This window comes from Mobula birostris, chromosome X (genome assembly GCF_030028105.1).
Source record: "Mobula birostris isolate sMobBir1 chromosome X, sMobBir1.hap1, whole genome shotgun sequence".
NCBI classification, from domain to species: domain Eukaryota; kingdom Metazoa; phylum Chordata; class Chondrichthyes; order Myliobatiformes; family Myliobatidae; genus Mobula; species Mobula birostris.
Genome location: NC_092402.1, coordinates 76928347 through 76948552, shown reverse-complemented (window position 1 = coordinate 76948552; position 20206 = coordinate 76928347). Strand labels below are relative to the sequence as shown.

General features: G+C 40.0%; 1 protein-coding gene across 1 annotated transcript in view; it reads right to left on the bottom strand.

Moving 5' to 3' along the window:
• Positions 1-12963: 12963 nt before the first annotated feature.
• LOC140191904 (proto-oncogene Wnt-3) overlaps positions 12964-20206 on the bottom strand; it is a 31367-nt gene continuing 24124 nt past the window's right edge. The window contains exon 3 of the mRNA XM_072249751.1: positions 12964-13443. Within this exon, the coding sequence (XP_072105852.1) occupies positions 12964-13443 (480 nt within the window). The remainder of the gene's footprint in view (positions 13444-20206) is intronic.

Genomic DNA, 20206 nt, shown 5'->3' with positions numbered 1-20206 from the left:
ATAGCGGTTTGTGTAACACTTTACAGTGCCAGCGGAGCTCAATTGGTGCTATTATCTGCAAGGCATTTGTACGTTCTCCATGTGACCACGTGAGTTTTCTCTGGGTGTGCTAGTTTCCTCCCACATTCCAAAGACATAGGTTAGGGTTAGTAAGTTGTGGGCATGCTATATTGGTGCCTAGAAGCATGGCGACACTTGCGGGCTGTCCTCAGCATTTCCTTGGTGTTGGTCGTTGACGCAAACAGCGCATTTCACTGAATGTTTCAATGTACATGTGACAGATAAAACTATTTATTTTAGTCTTTTAACTTGGTGAAGGATCAGTGTAAATGGTTTCCTGATGGTCAGTGTGGTCTCTGTGGGCCAAAGAGCCTGCACTGTATGGTGTCTCTTATGAGTGAGGATACCATTGCAAGCCACTAACATAGGGAACTGAAATAGTCTAGATTCCAGGAGGCATCAACTTGTTCCTGAAAAAGGGTGACTTGGTATAATTCCAAAGACATGAGTGTGTGAGCCTCGAACTGACTTTGCCTGTTGTGCATTCTTCACAGATCTCCCAAACAAAGCCGTATTTTTTGACAAACTGTGTCTCTGCATCATCTGCAATATGATTTACATAAAATCATGTAAACTTCAATGAGTTGTGCATTGACAGATTCATTTTTATCAGTATTTCATCAATGACTTCGTTTCTCTTGAAAATAATTGGTCTAATAGCTGTTTCCCACTGGCCAACCATTTAAATTCCTATCCCCATTCCAGTTCTGACATGTCAGTCCGTGACCACTTCTTTTGCCACAATGAAGCAACTCTCAGGGTGGAGGAGCAGCACCCTGTGTTCTGTCCAGGTAGCCTCCAACCTGATGGCATGAATATGATTTCTCCTGTTTTTTTTTCTTTTCCTCTCTCCCTTCCCTCTTCTTCTTTTCCTCACTCTGACCTCTTACTACTTCTCCTCACCTGCTTATCACTTTCCCCTAGTGCCCCTCCTTCTTCCCTTTCATCCATGGTCCTCTCACCGTTCCTATCAGATTTCCTTCTCCAGCCTACCTGCCTTCACCTATCACCTAGTTATTCTCCTCCCACTCCACCCACTTTTTATTCTGGCATCTTCCCCCTTCCTTTCCAGACCTGATGAAGGGTCTCGGCCTGAAATGTTGACTGTTAATTCATTTTCATAGATGCTGCTTCACCTGCTGAGTTCCTCCAGCATTTTGCATGTGTTACTCTGGATTTCCAGCATCTGCAGGATCTCTTGCATTTTTCTTTCAATTTTTTTTATTAGTTTCTACATAGAATATAGAGTACAAGAAAGTATATATAAAGGTCGAAAAAAACAACTACCAATTACATTATATCTATTCATAATAACAATCTCATTACCCCATATTCATGTAGGTGAGTCAAAGTTATATTGAAATATACTAAGTTATTGCAAAAAAACTAACCCCTACCAAGACCGAAGCTGTTTATTAAGGAGAAAAAAAGTAAAATACCTTCTCTTATAATAAAAATTAATAATAGCCAACATCTAAATTTAAACAACGAATTGAGGGTTTTGAAAATAACTCAGAAAGGGTCCCCACAATGTTTGAAAGTCTTGACGAGATTCAGAAATTGAACAACGAATCTTCTCTAAATCTAAGCATGACATAACATCGCATAACCATTGAGCATGAGTAGGAGGAGAAACATCTTTCCATTTAAACAAAAGCACCCTCCTAGCTATAAGAGAGCTAAAGGCCAAAATAAGTAAATCTGATGTCTTCAACTTGATATCTTGTCCAGCAACAATACCGAATAGGGCCGTCAGAGGATTAAGCTTAAAATTGACTTTGAAAAGTAAAGAAAAAGTTTGAAAAACTTCCTTCCAAAGTTTTTTCAAGACATGGACAAGTCCAAAACATATGAATTAATGAAGCTTCTCCATTATTGCATCTGCCACAGTAAGGAGATGTATCTGAATAAAAACAAGATAGCTTATCTTAAGTCATATGGACTCTATGTACCACCTTAAATTGTATGAGGGAATGGTGAGCACATAACGATGACGTATTAACCAGTTTAAAAATTTCATTCCAAGTTTCCTCAGATATTGATGTCTGCAAGTCTTGTTCCCAGAGATTCTTAATTTTGTCTAAAGGAACATTCCTCGTCTCCAGTAACATAACATAAATAATAGATATTGAACCATTATAAAAAGGTGTCAAATTAAAAATTACATCTAGTAAGTTCTTATCTGAGCTTATAGGAAATGTGCATAATTGAGATCTGAGAACATCTCTAATTTGTAGATATCTTAAAAAAGTGAGTTTTGGGTAGGCTATATTTAGCTGACAATTGCTCAAATGAAAGAAGATTTCCCCCACAAACAGATCCCAAAAGCATTTAATACCCAACCTGTCCCATTCTTTAAAAACTAAATCAGTCATGGAGGGTTTAAAAACAAATTAGAATAAATGGGACTAGAAAAGGGAAAATCTCAATAAACTAAAATGTTTTCTAAATTGTATCCAGATCCTCAGAGTATGTTTAACTATTAGATTATCAGTTAGTTTACTTACAAATAAAGGAAGTGAGGATCCAAGAAGAGAAATAATAGAAAATTTATTAACAGAATTAGCTTTTAAAGAAACCCATACCAGACAGTCTACACGATTAATATAATATATCCAAAGCGTAAGATATATATTAACTGTCCAGTAATAAAACGTAAAATTAGGTAAGGCTAAACCTCCAGACTTTTTAGGTTTTTGAAGATGAACTTTATTTAAACGAGGACGTTTATTTGTCCATATAAAGGAGGATAAAATAGATTCAAGAGAGTCAAAAAAAAAAAGAAGGATTTTGGAATAAAAACAAGTAAAGCCTGAAAAAGATATATAAACTTAGGTAGAATATTCATTTTAGTAGAATTAATTCGTCCGATCAACAATCTTGAAAGAGGTGACCAATTTAATAATATCTTTTTTACATGGTTCAATAAAGTAAGAAAGTTTCCTTTAAACAGGTATTTGTAATTCTTAGTGATTGTTACACCCAAATAAGTAAATTGATTCCTTACAATCTTAAAAGGAAGATCAGTATTAATTGATACCAAATTATTTAAAGGAAATAATTCACTCTTATGTAGATTCAATTTATATCCCGAAAACTGTCTAAAACGGGAGAGTAAAGAAAGTACACAAGGTAATGAAATCTCAACATTAGAGATAAAAAGCAATATATCATCAGCATAAAGGGAGATTTTGTGGGTGATACCTCTCCTTGAAATACCACAGATATCATTAGATTCTCGAAAAGCAATGGCAAGGGTTTCTAACGCTAGATCAAAAAGCAAAGGACTCAACGGACAGCCCTGTCTAGTTCTGTGGTGAAGTTTAAATGGTTTGTAATTTTGAAAATTAGTAAGAACTCGAGCGGAAGGAAATAAATAAAGTAATTTAATCCATTGAATAAAATCTGGTCCAGAATTAAATTTTTCTAAGGTTTTAAATAAATAATTCCATTCAACCCAATCGAAGGGGTTCTCAGCATCGAAGGATATCACACATTCTGATATCTCCTGAGAAGGAGAGTAAATAACATTTAATACACAGCATATATTAAAATGGGAATGTCGGTTTTTAATAAATCCAGTCTGATTATCAGAAATATAGAAGGTAAAATACTTTCAATCCTACGAGCCAGAACTTTAGAAAAAATTTTAGTATCTACATTAAGTAATGAAATTGGCTTATATGAAGAGCATTCAGTTGGATCCTTGTTCTTTTTTAGGATACGCGAAATAGAAGCTTCATAAAAAGATTGAGGCCAACTACCCTATTTGAAAGAATCCAAAAAGACTAAGTGTAATTGTGGTATAACTAATGAAGAAAAAGCCTTATAAAATTCTCCAGAAAATCTGTCTGGACCCGGAGCCTTCCCCAAGTGTAATGAACGTATAGCCTCAGCTATTTCCTCATAAGAAATGGGTTGATCCATCTGTTTGCAATTATCTGCAGAAAGTGCAGGGATATTTAATTGTTCTAAAAAATTGTTCATTACAGTATTATCTTTAGGGGAGTCAGAACTATAAAGTTTAGAATAGAATTCTCTAAAGGTATCATTTATTTCAGAGTAATCATTTGTCCTATCACCATTAGTTTTGCAAATTTCTTTAGTTTGTCATTTAACTACAGAAGTTTTTAATTGGTTAGCCAATACTTTGCCTGATTTATCTCCATGAATGTAAAATTGAGTTTTATCTTTAAGAAGTTGAGTTTCAATTGGATATGTTAACAGAAGATCATATTTAGTTTTAACTTCAACACATCTTTTATATAAAACAGGATCTGGAGCTATAGCATATTTTTGATCTAATTGTTTTAATTAATTGGCTAATTCAATTCTTTCTTTATTAGCTTTATTCTTAACACTCGCAGTATAAGAAATAATTTGTCTTCTAATATAGGCCTTGAAAGTATCCCATACAATAAGATTAAAAATCAGGTAATTTTTCCCCTTTCCCATTCCCTCTTCTAGTCCCTACTCTGGCCTCTTACTTCCTCTCACCTGCCTATCATCTCCTCATGGTGCCCTTCCTCCCCTTCCTCCTATTGTCTACTGTCCTCTCTGATCAGATTCCTTCTTCTCCAGCCCTTTACCTTTCCTACCCACCTATTGCCTTCTAGCCTGTCCTCTTTCCCCTCCCCTATCCTCACCTTTTCATTCTGGCGTTTTCCCCCTTCCTTTTCAGCCCTGAAGAAGGGTCTCAGTCTGAAGTGTCGACAGTTTATTCATTCTCATAGCTGCTGCCTGACCTGCTGAGTTCCTCCAGCATTTTGTGTGTGTGTTGCAATGGGAAATTCTGTTTTTAACAATGTCTTCACTTCTCTTGAAAGTAAGTGGCCGAATAGCTGTGTTATGGTACTTTGTTGCCCAAGAAAGGCTGCTGTTTTGAGCTGCATATGTCACTGCGCTTTACCACTCATTGTACATTCAGTTTGTATTTCATTGTGAAAGGAGCCATGAAAATGGCAGCAAATACTGGTATCTGCTATTAGTCAACTCTCGATAGTACTGGCATGACCAGGGAAGCCAAGTGTTGAAGGAAATTCTATGGGGGTGGGGGGTGGGAATCAAATTAATTGGCAAAACACAATGCTGCAGGGCATGCAGGTGCTGCTCTGTTCCACTTGTGCAGTTGATCTGTTGTTATTGCCAGTGGCAAATATTTCAGAAAATATTCAGTCGTAATGTAATGAGGCTGGAAAATCTGTGTCCAAATAAGGCCTGCTTTTTAAAGCCAACTTTTTCAGCAAGTTAGCATTCTACTTGAAAATCCTAAACTTGATAATATTTGATTGTAAAGCAGTCCTTTAATTTAGCCTTTCCAGCATGTAACATAGACCTTGTGCAAAAGTGTGTCACTGAATAGAAAGGAAAAGAGAGAGACAATGGTTTAAGAATCAATAGAAGTTCACTTGGGGGGAAAAATTTCTAACGTTGGGTAGACAGTCAAAACAGACTTGCATGATAGGTGCAGAAAATATTAAAATAACGATTTAGATTGACATTACATCTTCATTATAGAGAGATGTTCCAAGCTATTTGGGTGGCCCAGTAGTGTGGCGGTCAGCGTAATGCAATTGCAGCACCAACAACTTGGGATTCATTTCATGGCACTGTAAGGAGTTTGTACGTTCTCCCTGTGACCATATCGGTTTCCTCCAGGTGCCCTGGTTTCTTCCCACATTCCCAAGATGTATGGTTTACCCGGCTTATTGGTCACATGGGTGTAGTTGGATGGCGTGGGCTTGTTAGGCTGGATAGGCCTGTTACCGTGCTATATCAGAGAAGCATAGAAAACTACAGCACATGGTAGTGTAGTGGCTAACACAGTGCTTTAAGTACAGGCAACCTGGGTTCAATTCCTGCCACTGCCTGTAAGGAGTTTGTATGTTCTTCCCGTGACTGTTTCCTCTGTGTGCTCCAGTTTCTTCCCACAGTCCAAAGGCGTACCGGTTGGTAGGTTAATTGGTCATCGTAAATTGTCCTGTGATTTGGTTAGGATTCAATAGGGGGCACTGTTCAAAGGGCCAGAAGGGCCTATTCCATGCTATACCTCAATCAATCAATAAATAAATAAATAGATAAATACGGCACAGAATCATGCCCTTCAGCCTATTCAGTCCATGCTGTATCACTTAAACTGCCTGGTCCCATTGACCTGCACCCACACCATAGCCCTCCATACCTCTCCCACTCATGTACCAATCCAAACTTCTCTTAAATGTTGAAATCAAAAATGGCATTCACCATTTGCACTAGCAGCTCATTCCACACTCTCACGACCCTCTAAGTGAAGAAGTTTCCCCTCATGTTCCCCTTAAGCTTTCACCCTTAACCCATGACCTCTGGTTGTAGTCCCACCCAACCTCAGTGGAAAAAACCTGCTTGCATTTACCCTTTCTATACCCTTCATAATTTTGTATACCTCCATCAAATCTCTCCTCAATCTTCTATGTTTCAAAGAATTATGTCCTAACCTATGCAATCTTTCCTTATAAACTCAGGTCCTTCAGACCCGACAACATCCTTGTAATTTTCTCTGTACTCTTTCAATCTTATTTACATCTTTTCTGTATGTAGGTGATCAGAGCTAGACACGATACTCCAAATTAGGCCTCACCAATGTCTAAAATAACTTCAACATAACATCCCAACTCCTGTACTCAGTACATTGATTTATGAAGGTCAATGTGCCAAAAGCTTTCTTTACAACCCTATCTATCTGTGATGCCACTTTCAATGAATTATAGACCTGTATTCCCAGACCCCTCTGCTGTACCACACTCCTCAGTGCCCTTCTGTTCACTGTGTCAGTCCTACCCTGGTTGGTCCTCACACTTGTCTGCATTAAATTCCATCTGCCATTTTTCAGCCCGTTTTTCCAGCTGATTCAGGTCCCACTGCAAGTTTTGATAGTCTTTCTCGCTATCATATCTCTAAACCAAAAATAAAATAATGGGGAAATACCCATGCTGAGCTGGATGAGATGGTGAGTGGGGTGCCGCAGGGGTCGCTGCTGTTTACCATTTACATTGATGATTTGGAAGAGGGGACTGAGTGTAGCGTAGCAAAATTTGCTGATGACACTAAACTGAGTGGAAAAGCAAATTGTACAGAGGATATGGAGAGTCTGCAGAGGGATATAGATAGGTTAAGTGAGTGGGCTAAGGTCTGGCAGATGGAATACGATGTTGGTAATGCGAGATCATCCACTTTGGAAGGAATAATAGAAGAGCAGATTGTTATTTAAATGGTGAAAGATTGCAGCATGCTGTTGTGCAGAGGGACTTGGGAGTGCTTGTGCATGAATCGCAAAATGTTGGTTTGCAGGTACAACAGGTTATTAAGAAGGCAAACAGAATGTTGGCCTTTATTGCTAGAGGGACTTAATTCAGGAGCAAAGAGGTCATGCTGCAACTATACAGGGTACTGGTGAGGCTGCACCTGGAGTACTGTGTGCAGTTCTGGTCTCCATACTTGAGGAAGGATATACTGGCTTTGGAGGCAGTGCAGAGGAGTTTCACCAGGTTGATTCCAGGGATGAAGGGGTTAACCTATGAGGAGCAATTGAGTCGCCTGGGACTATACTCTCTGGAGTTCAGAAGAATGAGAGGGGATCTTATAGAAACATACAAAATTTTGAAAGGGATAGATAAGATAGTATGAAAGTTGTTTCCATTGGTAGGTGAGACTAGAACTAGGGGACATTGCCTCAAGATTCAGGGGAGAAGATTTAGGACGGAGATGAGGAGAAACTGTTTTTCCCAGAGAGTGCTGAATCTGTGGAATTCTCTGCCCAGGGAAGCAGTTGAGGCTTCCTCACTAAATACATTTAAGAAACAGTTAGATAGGTTTTTACATAGTAAGGGAATTCAGGGTTATGGGGAAAAGGCAGGTAGATGGAGCTGAGTTTACAGACAGATCAGCCATGATCTTATTGAATGGCAGGGCAGGCTCGATGGGCCGGATGGCCTACTCCTGCTCCTATTACTCCTGCTCCTATTTCTTATGTTCTTATGTGTTCCAGTTGCTGTCAGAGAAACTGAGAGCTGAGCTTTGATTGCTGGAGGCAGAAATCATAACCTGTAACCCTTGGGCATCAAGCTTGGTGTGTGTGGATAAGGATAAGCTGAGGATCAGGCTGGATTCACGTGAATGAGGTACTGTAGACAATTGAAGGTATCATGTCAGATGTGAGCAGAACAAAAGTGTTCAGTCTGCTGATGGCACTGAATGGGATGTCATTCGGTTGACCACAGCAGAAGGGAGTTTGGAATAACTTTCAACACCTCTTTTGGGAGATACCAGGAATGGAGGAGCACCTTGGCTTTCATACAAATCCAAAGAGTTTCAGTAAATACTGGATAAAGTTTGTGAGAAAACCAAAGTGGATAATGATCCAGTCTTTGGAGAAGAATGAGTGTGCAATCCTAACTGTTATAGACTGTGTGTAGATGTAGGTGTAGTTGTGGTGGGGTGGGTTGATGGGTGGAGGTGCGATCAGCCTTGGGGGAAGTGCCTGTTCTTGAGTCTGGTTGTCCTCTCCTGGATCCTGTGTTGCCTCTTCTCTCATGGGAGTGGGACAAACGGTCCATGAGGAGGGTAGATGGAATCCTTCATGATGTTACTGGCTCTTTTTCAGCACCTTTCTGTATCTATGTCCTTGATGGCAGGTAGGTCGGTGCCAGTGATGCTCTGGGAAGTTTTGACTCCCCGTGTAGAGCCTTCCTGTCTGCCGCAGTGCAGTTTCCATATCATGCAAAGATGCAGCTTGTCAGGATGCTCTCTACTGCGCATTTGGAGAAGGATGTGAGTACAGATGTGCAAAGTCCGGCTCTCTTCAGCTTCCTCAGAAAGTAGAGGCATTGGTGAGTTTCCCTGACTGTGAATGATGTTTTCTGGGACCATGTGATGTTGCAAGCTCGCAGTTTCCACTACTATGCTGCTAATGTAAGACGAGTGTGGGTGGTGCCAGTTCTCCTGCAGTCAATAACCATCTCCTTTATCTTGTTGACAGTGAAGAAGAGGTTATTTTTCTGACACCAGGTCTTGAGCTCATTCACCACTGCTCTACGACAGATGTTATAGCACCTCCCCATCGTCCTCCACACGGGTGCTAAGCCCATTGCTGTGCACCCCGCTCACATGTGACAGCCAAGCATCTGAGTAATCGCATTGTCAAGTTTGCTAATACCACAACAGAGGTGGGACTCATCACCAACAACGAAGAGATGGCCTACGTTCCATCTGCAGCCCTGCCTGAGGAGGGTATGTTTCAATAAGACTTTCCAACTCCAGTGTTCATATCTTCAGTAATAAGAGCTAATATACTATTTTTCTGCTTTAATTGCTTGCTTACCCACTTACTCGTCTTTATCAACTTGCGTAAGCACTTCCACATCTTTGTGAACACCAGCACAATCCCATTTCTCACCACTTGCACCCACTCAGCCTGTGAAGGTCTCCTTCAATGCTCATAGTCCCACTAAGTTTAAGATCATTCGCAAATTGGTTGGTGCAACTGTAACAAAACCCAGTTTCCCTCGGGATCAATAAAGTATGACTATGACTAAACTTGGAAAGTGACATTTAATTCCCTCAGCCCATTTCATAATATAAATGGTGTAAAGTCAGGCCCCAGGCAGTGTTCCCTGTGGTTCCCCATTAACTGCACTCTGCTGAGCTGAGAGTGAGAAGTTGTATTCTTTGTAGTGTCCTCCGTGTTCCAAGGAAGTGCCAACTTGCACACTACAAACTCTCATAAAGAACGAGGAACAGAGTGACCAGGTATACATTTGTTAGGAAATTGGTTAAAGAGTAAAGCCTCAGAACTGGATTCTTCTGGGTTTGTTTATCATGAGCAAATTACTAAAAAGCATTTCTTTTACTGAGCGAGATTGCACTCGCAATTGTTTATGGGTGAGATCAGATTTGGTGGGAAACTGGCCCAGGCACTTCTGTGCCTGATACCTTCTGAATCCAAGCACGCAAAAAATCATTGAGATCCGCAGCTAAAGGTTTTAGTGATTTGACATTGATGTCCTGCATACAGCACCTCCAAGGGTGCCATCGTAGCGGTTAGCGCGACACTATTGCAGCTCGGGAGATCAGAGTTCAATTCCCACGTCATCTGTAAGGAGTCCGTACGTCTTCCCCATGGAATATGTGAGTTTTCTCTGGGTGCTCCAGTTTCCTCCCATAGCCCAAAGATGTACCGGTTAGTAGGTTAATTGGTCATTGTAAATTGTCCTGTGATCACGCAAAGGTTAAATTGGAGGATTGTTGGGTGGTACAGCTCTAAGTGCAGGAAGGGCCTTATTCTGTGCTGTGTCTCAATAAATAAATATTTTTTTAAAAAAACATTTGAGATTCCCAGCCAGGTTTACTGCTCCTGATTGCTACACCTTGAGGCTTGTGCAGGCTCAACATTTAAAGAGCCAGCTGGCATTCATTGCCTCTCACTCACGTGAAGAACAGAAGCTCCAACAAGAGCAGCCAGTAGCAGATGACCCGGTAGGAGCGAACACCCGTCAGTGCAATGGTGCAGAGGTACGCACAGAAAGTGTTAGTTTGAGTTTCCAGGCAAATAAGAAGAGCACAGCAGTGTGCGCTACATGAATAAATTTTATTTCTTTGTTCATTGCTATTTCTAATACTAAGAGAAGAATATGTACACTAAGTGACAGGAGAGATTATCCATTTAACATCCGCTTCCATAGAACTCACTCTGGATCCTGCACGGTGAAGCACGATAGTAAATGTTGCTCACGCTGTCTCCAAGCCACCACGGCAAGTTTATAAACTAGAAACAGCAGATAAGACACTTTCTGCAAATATATAATCTCAGTTGAGTCATATATATACACACATTGTGCAATAAATAATTATAAAAACATAGGCTTTAAGAATATAAAATCAAAGGGTCAAACATCTAATTTGTACAAAACTTTGGATATAGCAACTTGCAATAGAGGTTCAACTTGGAGCTAGTAATTTCGGGCTACAAGGTAGAAAAATGCTACGATAAATGTTGGAGACTGTTGGTTATTTTTAGAGCATAGGATGTCAACGCTCATTCGCTTGAAGTAACTACTTGCTTATACAGCAAAGCTATCCATGGGGCTCAACAATGAATTCCCACCTTGTTTCTTTATCTTATCCATCATTTTTTCTTTCACAGAAAGAAGGCACATTTATTTGTATGTAAGTAGAATTGCTCTTCAATGGGTGGTGGATGCAAAGGCCCTGGAAGAGGAAGGCATGTCTGCATCAGCTGATTAATAAATCCACTCAAATCCCAACTTTCAATCATTTGATGAAGGTGCGACTGGTAAGTGAGAACAGGCAGTATTAATACTTAAATTCATGTGGTGGTTGTCCGTTGTATCCAACAGTGACAGGAAAATGTAAATAGTACATGATACAGTCACTATCCTAAAGAACTAGGAAGTTTTGCATTCGGGATCTTGTCTGATAGCTTTTGAGTTGAGGATATACTAAATGTACAAATGGAAGCCAAAGCTGTTATTACAATATTAATACCAGCCCTGTGGGGTACTGATTTGTGCAATGGATTCTGGGGGTTGTAGTCTTTTCTGTCAAGGTAACAGAAATTAAATTCAGAAGCACATAAAGCATAGGCCTGACCAAATCTAAAATGAATGAGACTGCTTTAAAGATGCCCTCAGTCAAACCAGCTTTAGAACTAGGAAGTTAAATGCTTACCATTCTTGTCAAGTGGATATTTAATTAACTTTTCAAAAGTAATTTCATATAAAAGCTCTTCAAAGTTGTTACTATGGGGGACCTTTTCCAAATAGGCATTGTTGCAGAATTTCAAAGGCCATTGTCTATGAAAAACCATCTAACCTCCCATTGGCATTTCCTAAATTTACTTGTTTTTATCTTTAGTACATCATCGATATTTCGCATGGTAGCTCAGTTCACTTTGAGTAATAACATTTTCCCAAGAACAGCACCCTCATCCTCCTCCCTTCCCTTCACCTCTGTGTTGATAACAATCTAAATGCTAGAGGAGGTCACTCTGAAACTGGCTTTGTATTTGTCAATTCTAGGATGGGAAAAACAATGAAACCTAATTTATCCTGCACAAGATGCACAAAATGCTGGAGGAACTCAGCAGGTCAAGCAGCATCTATGGAAGAGAATTAACAGCTGATGTTTCGAGTCAAAAACCTTTTATCAGTCCTGGGTTTCGGCACAAAATGTTGATTGTTTATTCCCTTCCATAGATGCTGCCTGGCCTGCTGAGTTCCTCCAGCATTTTGTGTGTGTTACTCAAGATTTCCAGCACCTGTAGAATCTCTTGTGTCGATGATCTAACCTATGATCCATCCAAGTTATAATTAGTGATAGCCAGTTCTTCCGGTGATTCATTATCTATCAGAATTACTGACCAGGTTACCATTTTGATTGGGACAATCCATAACAGGTTGACACAATATAGTGGTCCGATGGGCCTGCATCGTGCTGTACTGTTCTATGTTCTAATATATAATTCCTAAGACTTATTGGAATGTCCTCAAACGTACTCATTGTATTACAAACAGAGTGGCAGCTGCTTGAGTGTATAAGATTGTTTTGGACATGGGACTAGGGAGGGTGACAAAGTAAAATTATTGTTCCAAAGGGATTCATTGGGAGTTTTACTTTTCTTCTCAACTATTGTGAAAAATTTGGGGTTATGGCCTCCTTGTATTTGTATAAAATAAAACACTTGATCAATGAAAGACTACATTCCACTGAATACATTTTTGCAATATATGTGCAAACCAAAGTTCTTGTTTTGCCCAACTGTGACTGAAAGGTTCCGGACTACTTTACCTAATTGTGACTTTGTGTGTATGTGAGGTTTGTTACCAATGTGGGGGGAGGGGGTGTATCCTGTTATTTGCATGTATGTACATCGTATACACGGACACACTCCTGGCAGCTGACGTAACAGCACCAGTGGAATATGCAGTGGCACTTCTCCTTGCGTTTCTCCGTCCTGGTGTTGTGTCCACGACCACAGCACAGCAAATCGCAGCCATCAATGCCGTGAGAAGTGACGTTACAGATCCTGTCTCTGGTCCCAAAAGAGCCGGTTTCGGGGTTTGGCTCGCAAAAGTTTGGCGAGTTTTCATAGTAGACAAGGTCTCTCTCGGTCGGGGGCTTAAAGAGCTCGTACTTGGCGCGGAGGGTCTCCACCCAGCCCCGGGACTCTCTGTGCTTCTCCACCACCATCTCGGATGCACTGTCGTACTTGTCCTTCAGGTAATCGCCGATCACCCGGAAATCTGGCTGTGCCCACCAGCAGGTCTTCACCTCACAGCTCCCAGACAAACCGTGGCACTTGCATTTCAGGTGCATGTGATCCAGTATTGACTGCAACAAGAATTACATAGCTCAGATTAGAACAGAACAGCATGACCATGAGATACCTCTACATTTCTCATGGGAAAATATCAATTTATCTCTGATATCCTAGAAATTACATATTCAGCTGCCCATAAAACTCTGCACGTTGATGTGCAGTAGAATTCCGTTCATTGGGACAGGACACATCAGGACCAGGACATTTTGGCCCAATTAAGTGGCTGCTCCAATTAGCCAGTTTTATGGAAGTAGTTAGAAAGGTATAAAAAAAGATAAAGTGCCGTCTAAATGAGTAACAAATTATATATTTAAATGAAATACAGAACAAATTAGAACACTACTGTACTATAAAGCTGTGTATTGGTTCCTAATGGTTTTTGATGTAGGAATTCATCCAGTCTACGTACAGTGTCCAGTGCTGATTCTGACTGTAAATGAACAAATTCACCGCAGCCACCTAGTGTTCATAATGGAATACCTTCATATAATGCCATCAATGATTGCATCCTCTAAATCTTCGTTTTCATTGTAACATACAAGACAATTGTTAATACCTTCAAATTCTTCTTAGTCCCTAACTTGTTGAAGTAGCGAAATTGTTTCATTTTCACTCCTGGCCGTTTCTGGCATCTTCAAGCCTGAATGCTTGAAACTGCAGTGAGCAAAACAACTCTGAATTGTCTTACTATTTATTTCTTACCAATTATCAGGGACAAAAATCACTGCTTTTTGAACACAAACACATGCAAATTATGCTATTTCAAACCTGTTCATTCCAAGCATGTCTAACACCCACACAAGTGCATGTGACTGATGCTAGTTAGAAACTGTTCGACAACAGTCTTCTGTCCTAATTAAGCGGAATAGTGTCCCAAATAAACAAAGGGAATGTTCATGATTAGGAATCTTCATGATTAGTTTTTGTTCTTTAAGATTTGTTCCAAATAAGTGGCAGCCCCGATTAACCGATGCCCCAATTAACCAAAACCCACTGTATTTGTTATGCCATTACCTTAATGTTGTCGTTGTGGTCTCCTTTGTCCAGTTTTATATGGGTAATGCCTATGTACACATCTCTGGTGTGTTTGCATCCTCCTGCCAGGGGTGGCACTGCAATGTATCAGAGCAGTGGCCCAAGCAGAGACTTATCTCAAACTGAAGCAACTTTAATTAATCAACTTAAAATATCAATACAAGATCAAATAATTAAATCAAATTGAGCATGGTGTTTTGAGTTTAAAATGGGGGTTTAGTTTTAGCTTGCATCTTTGTCCTATTACTGCGCACCTACAATCCTGTCTTCCCTTTCTAATTTTATATATGTTCTTTTGGCACCAGGCCATTTGTGTTAAATGTCAATTTGGGGCTTCTTGGTCCTCAAACCTAAAGCACAAATGACTTGCGTCATCTTTGATCAATCATTCATTTCTGGGGGTGGTACAGTAGTGCAGTGGTTAGCACAATGCTTTACAGTACCCGCGACCTGATTCAATTCTCACCACTGTCTGTTAGGAGCCTAGTAACTGTGCAGATTTCCTCAGTCTGCTCCGGTTTCTTCCCACACTCCAACGACGTACCAGTTTATAGGTTAAATGGTCATTGTAAATTATCCTGTGATTAGGCTAGCTTCAAATTCAGGGGAAGAGGAGGCTATTCAGCCCTTCAATGCATGGTTGATCTGTGATCTGTGAACTCTTAATACATTGCTTAACAAAAATCTATCAGGTTCAGAGTTAAAATTAATCATTATCATTCATGACTGAGAGTTCTGAACTTCTGCCACCATTTCCTTGTAGAGCTTTATCTGCTTTGTTTTCCTCAGCTTGCTGAGGTTCGCTGCAAGTTTTGCATTACAACAAAACCCATCCTTTTGGTAAAGAATCACATGAATAATATAATTTATGGTCTCATAGGTTACGGGGAGAAGGCTGAGGAGGTGGAAAGAAGGATCAGCCATGATTGAATGACGGAGCAGATTCGATGGGCTAAATGGCCTAATTCTGCACCCTTGTCTTAAGGTGTTATGGAATAACCCCTTGCTGCACAGTAACCTACGTACTGAAACTTCATGCACAATGATAGCAGCTACAATGAAAACTATGGAAAACATACAGAAAGCTATTCCTCACCAAGTAACCTCTCATTTTAGTATGATGGTCCGAACAGTTGCTGCCGGACTTTGCTCAAATGCTGTAAGTAAGTTTGTAAGATTCCTAGTCCATGTCCACCTGGATTAATTGAAAGGCCTTATTGCATATCAACACTGTGCACATTTCCTTTCTGCAGTTGAGTATGGATTATGGAAGTGAAATCATGATTTAAAATTGAAAGCTTCTCCTCTGAATCACACAGAAATCAACTTTCTGGGCCCAAGACCTTCATGTACTTTGTGCCCTTCCAAACTGTGGCCATTGACAAACTATAATTAGAAACTTATTAGCAAATTGTTCTCTTTATCTTCAAGCCTCTGCATTTCAGCAATTCTTTTCTGCTGAATATTCAAGTGACCTTTGCCCTAAAATGGCTCAGGATGACAATGTAAGAACCCATCCTATAAGAGACTGCCTTGTCACATCAAGGCTCGATCAAAGCAAAATAAGTCCAGAATCTAAAGTTTTTAAGCATTTTTCCAAAGAAACAGTGAAAAATTATTTTATCTTTTATACATCTAACTAATGACCAGCCAGTGCATTATATTGGAGAAAAAAAAGAGTTGAACTTAATTTGATCTCTTTTAAAGGGCTGATATGTGTACAATGCGCTAAATAGCGGCCTTCTTTGGTGTAAGATTCCTGTGGTCTCCTAGAGGTTATCCAATATGGGCTGATGTACAGCAGAGTGCAATTGTTACAGGTACAGATACAAAATCCATAAAATACGGTCCATGGTTCACAAAGATGAGGAGTTAAGTAAGTGAGTTAAATGTCATTTTCAGACTCAGATGCTACCAGTAATGAGCAAAAGCACTAACACTGCAAATTCAAATGGCAGAAATAGAACACATCCTAACATACACACACTGATGGCCAACGTAATTTTCAGAAAAAGATCTTGAAAGTAATTGGGAAACGTAATACTTTTAACTTGTGCACCAAGAACTAAGCAGTATAAATGGTATGTTGAATTGTCAGGTGAACCATTAGTTTTTGTTGGACTGCAGATCATGGCCTTTCTTGGGGGCTTTGCTATTGCTTGTTTGGAGGGTGGAGGGTGCTGATGCTTTATTTTTGCTGAAGTGGGATGGGGGGGTCGTTGCCTTGCTGCTGCTTGTGCGTGGGGGGAGGGGGGGCTCTGAGGTTCTAATGTTTTTACTGTAACTCATGCTTTGGGGCACTGTTCTGTTTTCATGGATGTCTGCGAAGAGAAAGAATTTCAGGTTGTATATTGTATACATTCTCTGATATTCAATGGAACTATTGAACATTGAACAACAAAGGCATTGTTGTGCTTGGCAGAATTCAAACAAGGACAACCAGAAAGGGTACATTTTAACATTGTTTCAGCTCTATGGTTTGGTGTAGGCTGCAGTGATGGTATTCTCTCCACCATGTCAGTGATCGGTAGGTTCAAGTCCCACTCTGGGATCAGAATCAGGTTTAATATCACTGGCATATGTCATGAAATTTGTTGTTTGGCAGCAACAGTACAATGCAATACATAATAATAAAAACAGTAAATTACAATATATATTATATAGGTACAGATATATTAAATTAAATTAATAGTGCAAAAAAGAGAGGAAAAGAAAATAGAAAGGTTGCGTTTACGGGTTCACTGTCCATTCAGAAATCTAATGGTGGAGGGAACAAAGCAATGAGTGTATGTCTTCAGGCTCCTGGACCTCCTCCTTGATGATAGCAAGGACAAGAGAGAATGTCCTGGGTGATGGGGGTCCTTCATGATGGGTGCTACCTTTTTGAGGCATCACCATTTGAAGGTGTTCTCAATGCTGGAGAGGAAGGTCCAGTGCATTATAGGAAGTGCAGATACATTGGAACAATGCTTTGGATGGATGAGCTGTTACACTGAGGGCATATGGGCCTTGTCAAAATATTAACAAGCCCTCAATCAACATTACTAAAGAGCAGATTATGTGTTGATATCAAATCACTACTTGATGGCCCTTGCATTGTGCAAGTTTTGTCCATGTGCTTCTTACAGTTTAACAATACTACTGCCCCAATGGCTGTGTTTTGGAATGTACTGAGGTTATGAAGACATTATAATTCTCTCAAACCTTTGATATGAATTTCTTTGCATTGGAGTCGGATGCACAGATACATGGAAGAGCATAATATCAAGTAGAAGAGACATTTTTACCAGTTTAACCAATTTTTACAGGAGCAGCATCGAGGATGTCTTGACCAGCTGTATCACCATCTGGTACGAGAACTGCAAGGCATCTGACTGCAAGTCCCTACAAAGGATTGTGAGGACTGCTGACAGGATCATCAGGGTCTCTCTCATCCATCAGAGATATTTATCAGGATCGCTGCATACACAGGGCACTTAGCATTATCAATGATCCCTTCCACCCTTCCAACAATCTCTTTGACCCCCTTCCATCAGGTAGGAGAAGAACTGCTTAGGACAAGAACTGCTAGGATGGGACACAGCTTCTTCCCCCAGGCTGTAAGACAACTAAACTTCCTGTCACCACCCAGGTCTCATCATGTATAAAGCACCAGTGGTGTTATACTGTTTACCTTTTAACATGTGTTGTGAATTTATCTGTGGTAATATTACTTTGTGTTGTGTGTGTGAGTTACACGTACTGAGTTGTGCATCTTGGTCTGGAGGAATGTTGTTTCATTTAGCTGGATATATATGTACGGGTAAATGACAATAAACTGAACTTGAACTGTTGCTCCAACATCTTGAATCGTTCCTTCTTATGTCTTGGGGCTGCTGTTAATGGATAGGAGGAGGTTTCTAAGGGTGGGAATTCCTGCCTTCTCTCCTCCTCTGACAAGCTAGTTATTAATCAGCAAACATTACAGATCGATGCGTATGTACACTTTTTTGGAAATTAGGGATAGATTTATAATTTCATACTTGAAATTGTTGTTTTGTTGATGGTGAGGTAAGGAACTCCATATTCTGTTGGAATGCGAAAGTGTGAAGTGAATTGTAGTGTTCTATTTACAATAATTAAGCCTTTTATTCAACATGATAATCCCATTTCCAGCACACAAACATGAACAAGGTTGCTCATAGGTGCCAGATCAATTTAGTGGTTGGGTGTGGACACGCTCCTGAAGCTTGATTCAGGTGGGAATTGAGGAATAAAAATAGGATTTGGGCCAAGTCTGTGATAATAAATTAATATCATCTGAAAATGTAATTAAGAAAAGGAGCTTGCATTGTACAGGACATTTATAGTCTCAAGTTGTGCAAAAGTCTTTCTGAGTCACTGATGTAGCTAGGCACAAAGCAAGATTCTACCAACCACCAATATCATTATGATGGTGCCAATGTTAATTTATGGGATGAATACTTATAGAGTCATAGAGTTATAGAAGATTACAGCACAGGAACGAACCACTTAAACTGCCTACTCCCACTGACCTGCACCGGGACCATAGCCCTCCATATCCCTACCATCCATGTACCTATCCAAACTGCTCTTAAACGTTAAAACCAAACCCTCATCCACCACCTCTTCTGGCAGCTCATTCCATGCTCTAACCTCATGTTCCTCGAAAACATTTCACCTTTCACCCTTAGCCCATGACCTCTGGTTGTAGTCCCACCCAACCTCAGTGGAAAAAGCCTGCTTGCATTTACCTGGTCTATACCCTTCATAATTTTGTATACTTCTGTCAAATCTCCCCTCTGTCTTCTATATTCTAGGGAAAAAAGTCTTAACCTATTCAATCTTTCCCTATAACTCGGGTTCTCAAGTCCCAGCAATATCCTTGTAAATTTTCTTTGCACTCTTTCAATCTTATTGATATCTTTCCTGTATGTAGGTGAGCGAACCTGCACACATAATACTCCACCAACATCTTATACAATTTCAACAAAGTATCCTGACTTCTGTACTCAACATATTGATTTATGAAAGCCAGTGTGCCTGAAGTTTTCTTTTGATAGAACACTGAGGAAAACCTCCCTATATTTCTATCTTATGTTCTCTTGACATAATGAATGGTGTCTCACTTAACATGGCATCCGAAAGATGCTGTGTTCTCCAGTAGAGCACTCCGCTCTAAAGAGTCAATTAGACCATGCCCTCACACTTGTGGAATGTGACCTTCATCTACACAGGGAGAGGTTCTTTCTATACCACTCCTGATGCCACTGCTAAATGAATTACAACAACCACATCTACTTTCCCACATAATTAAGCCCACACATTTTTTAATTCCACACCTGCACACATTTCGGTGGGGTGGGGGGGAGGGGGTCCCTGGTCGTCGGTTGATTGATTTTGCTCCTTAACCCAAGTAGTCTGAGGCTGGTAGTATTGATCTGCTCACTTCCAGCTGCAGATCAAAGTTCAAAGTAAATTTATTATCAAACTGCATATATCTCACCATATACAACCCTGAGATTTGTTTTCTTGCGGCCATACTCAATAAATCCAATAACCATAATAGAATCAATGAAAAACCACACCCAACAGGGCAGACAACCAGTGTGCGAAAGATAACAAACTGCAAATGCAAAAGAAAAACAATAATAATAAATAAGTAGGCAATAAATATTGAGTTCAGGAGATGAAGAGTCCTTGGAAGTGAGTCTATAGGTTGTGGGAACAATTCAGTGA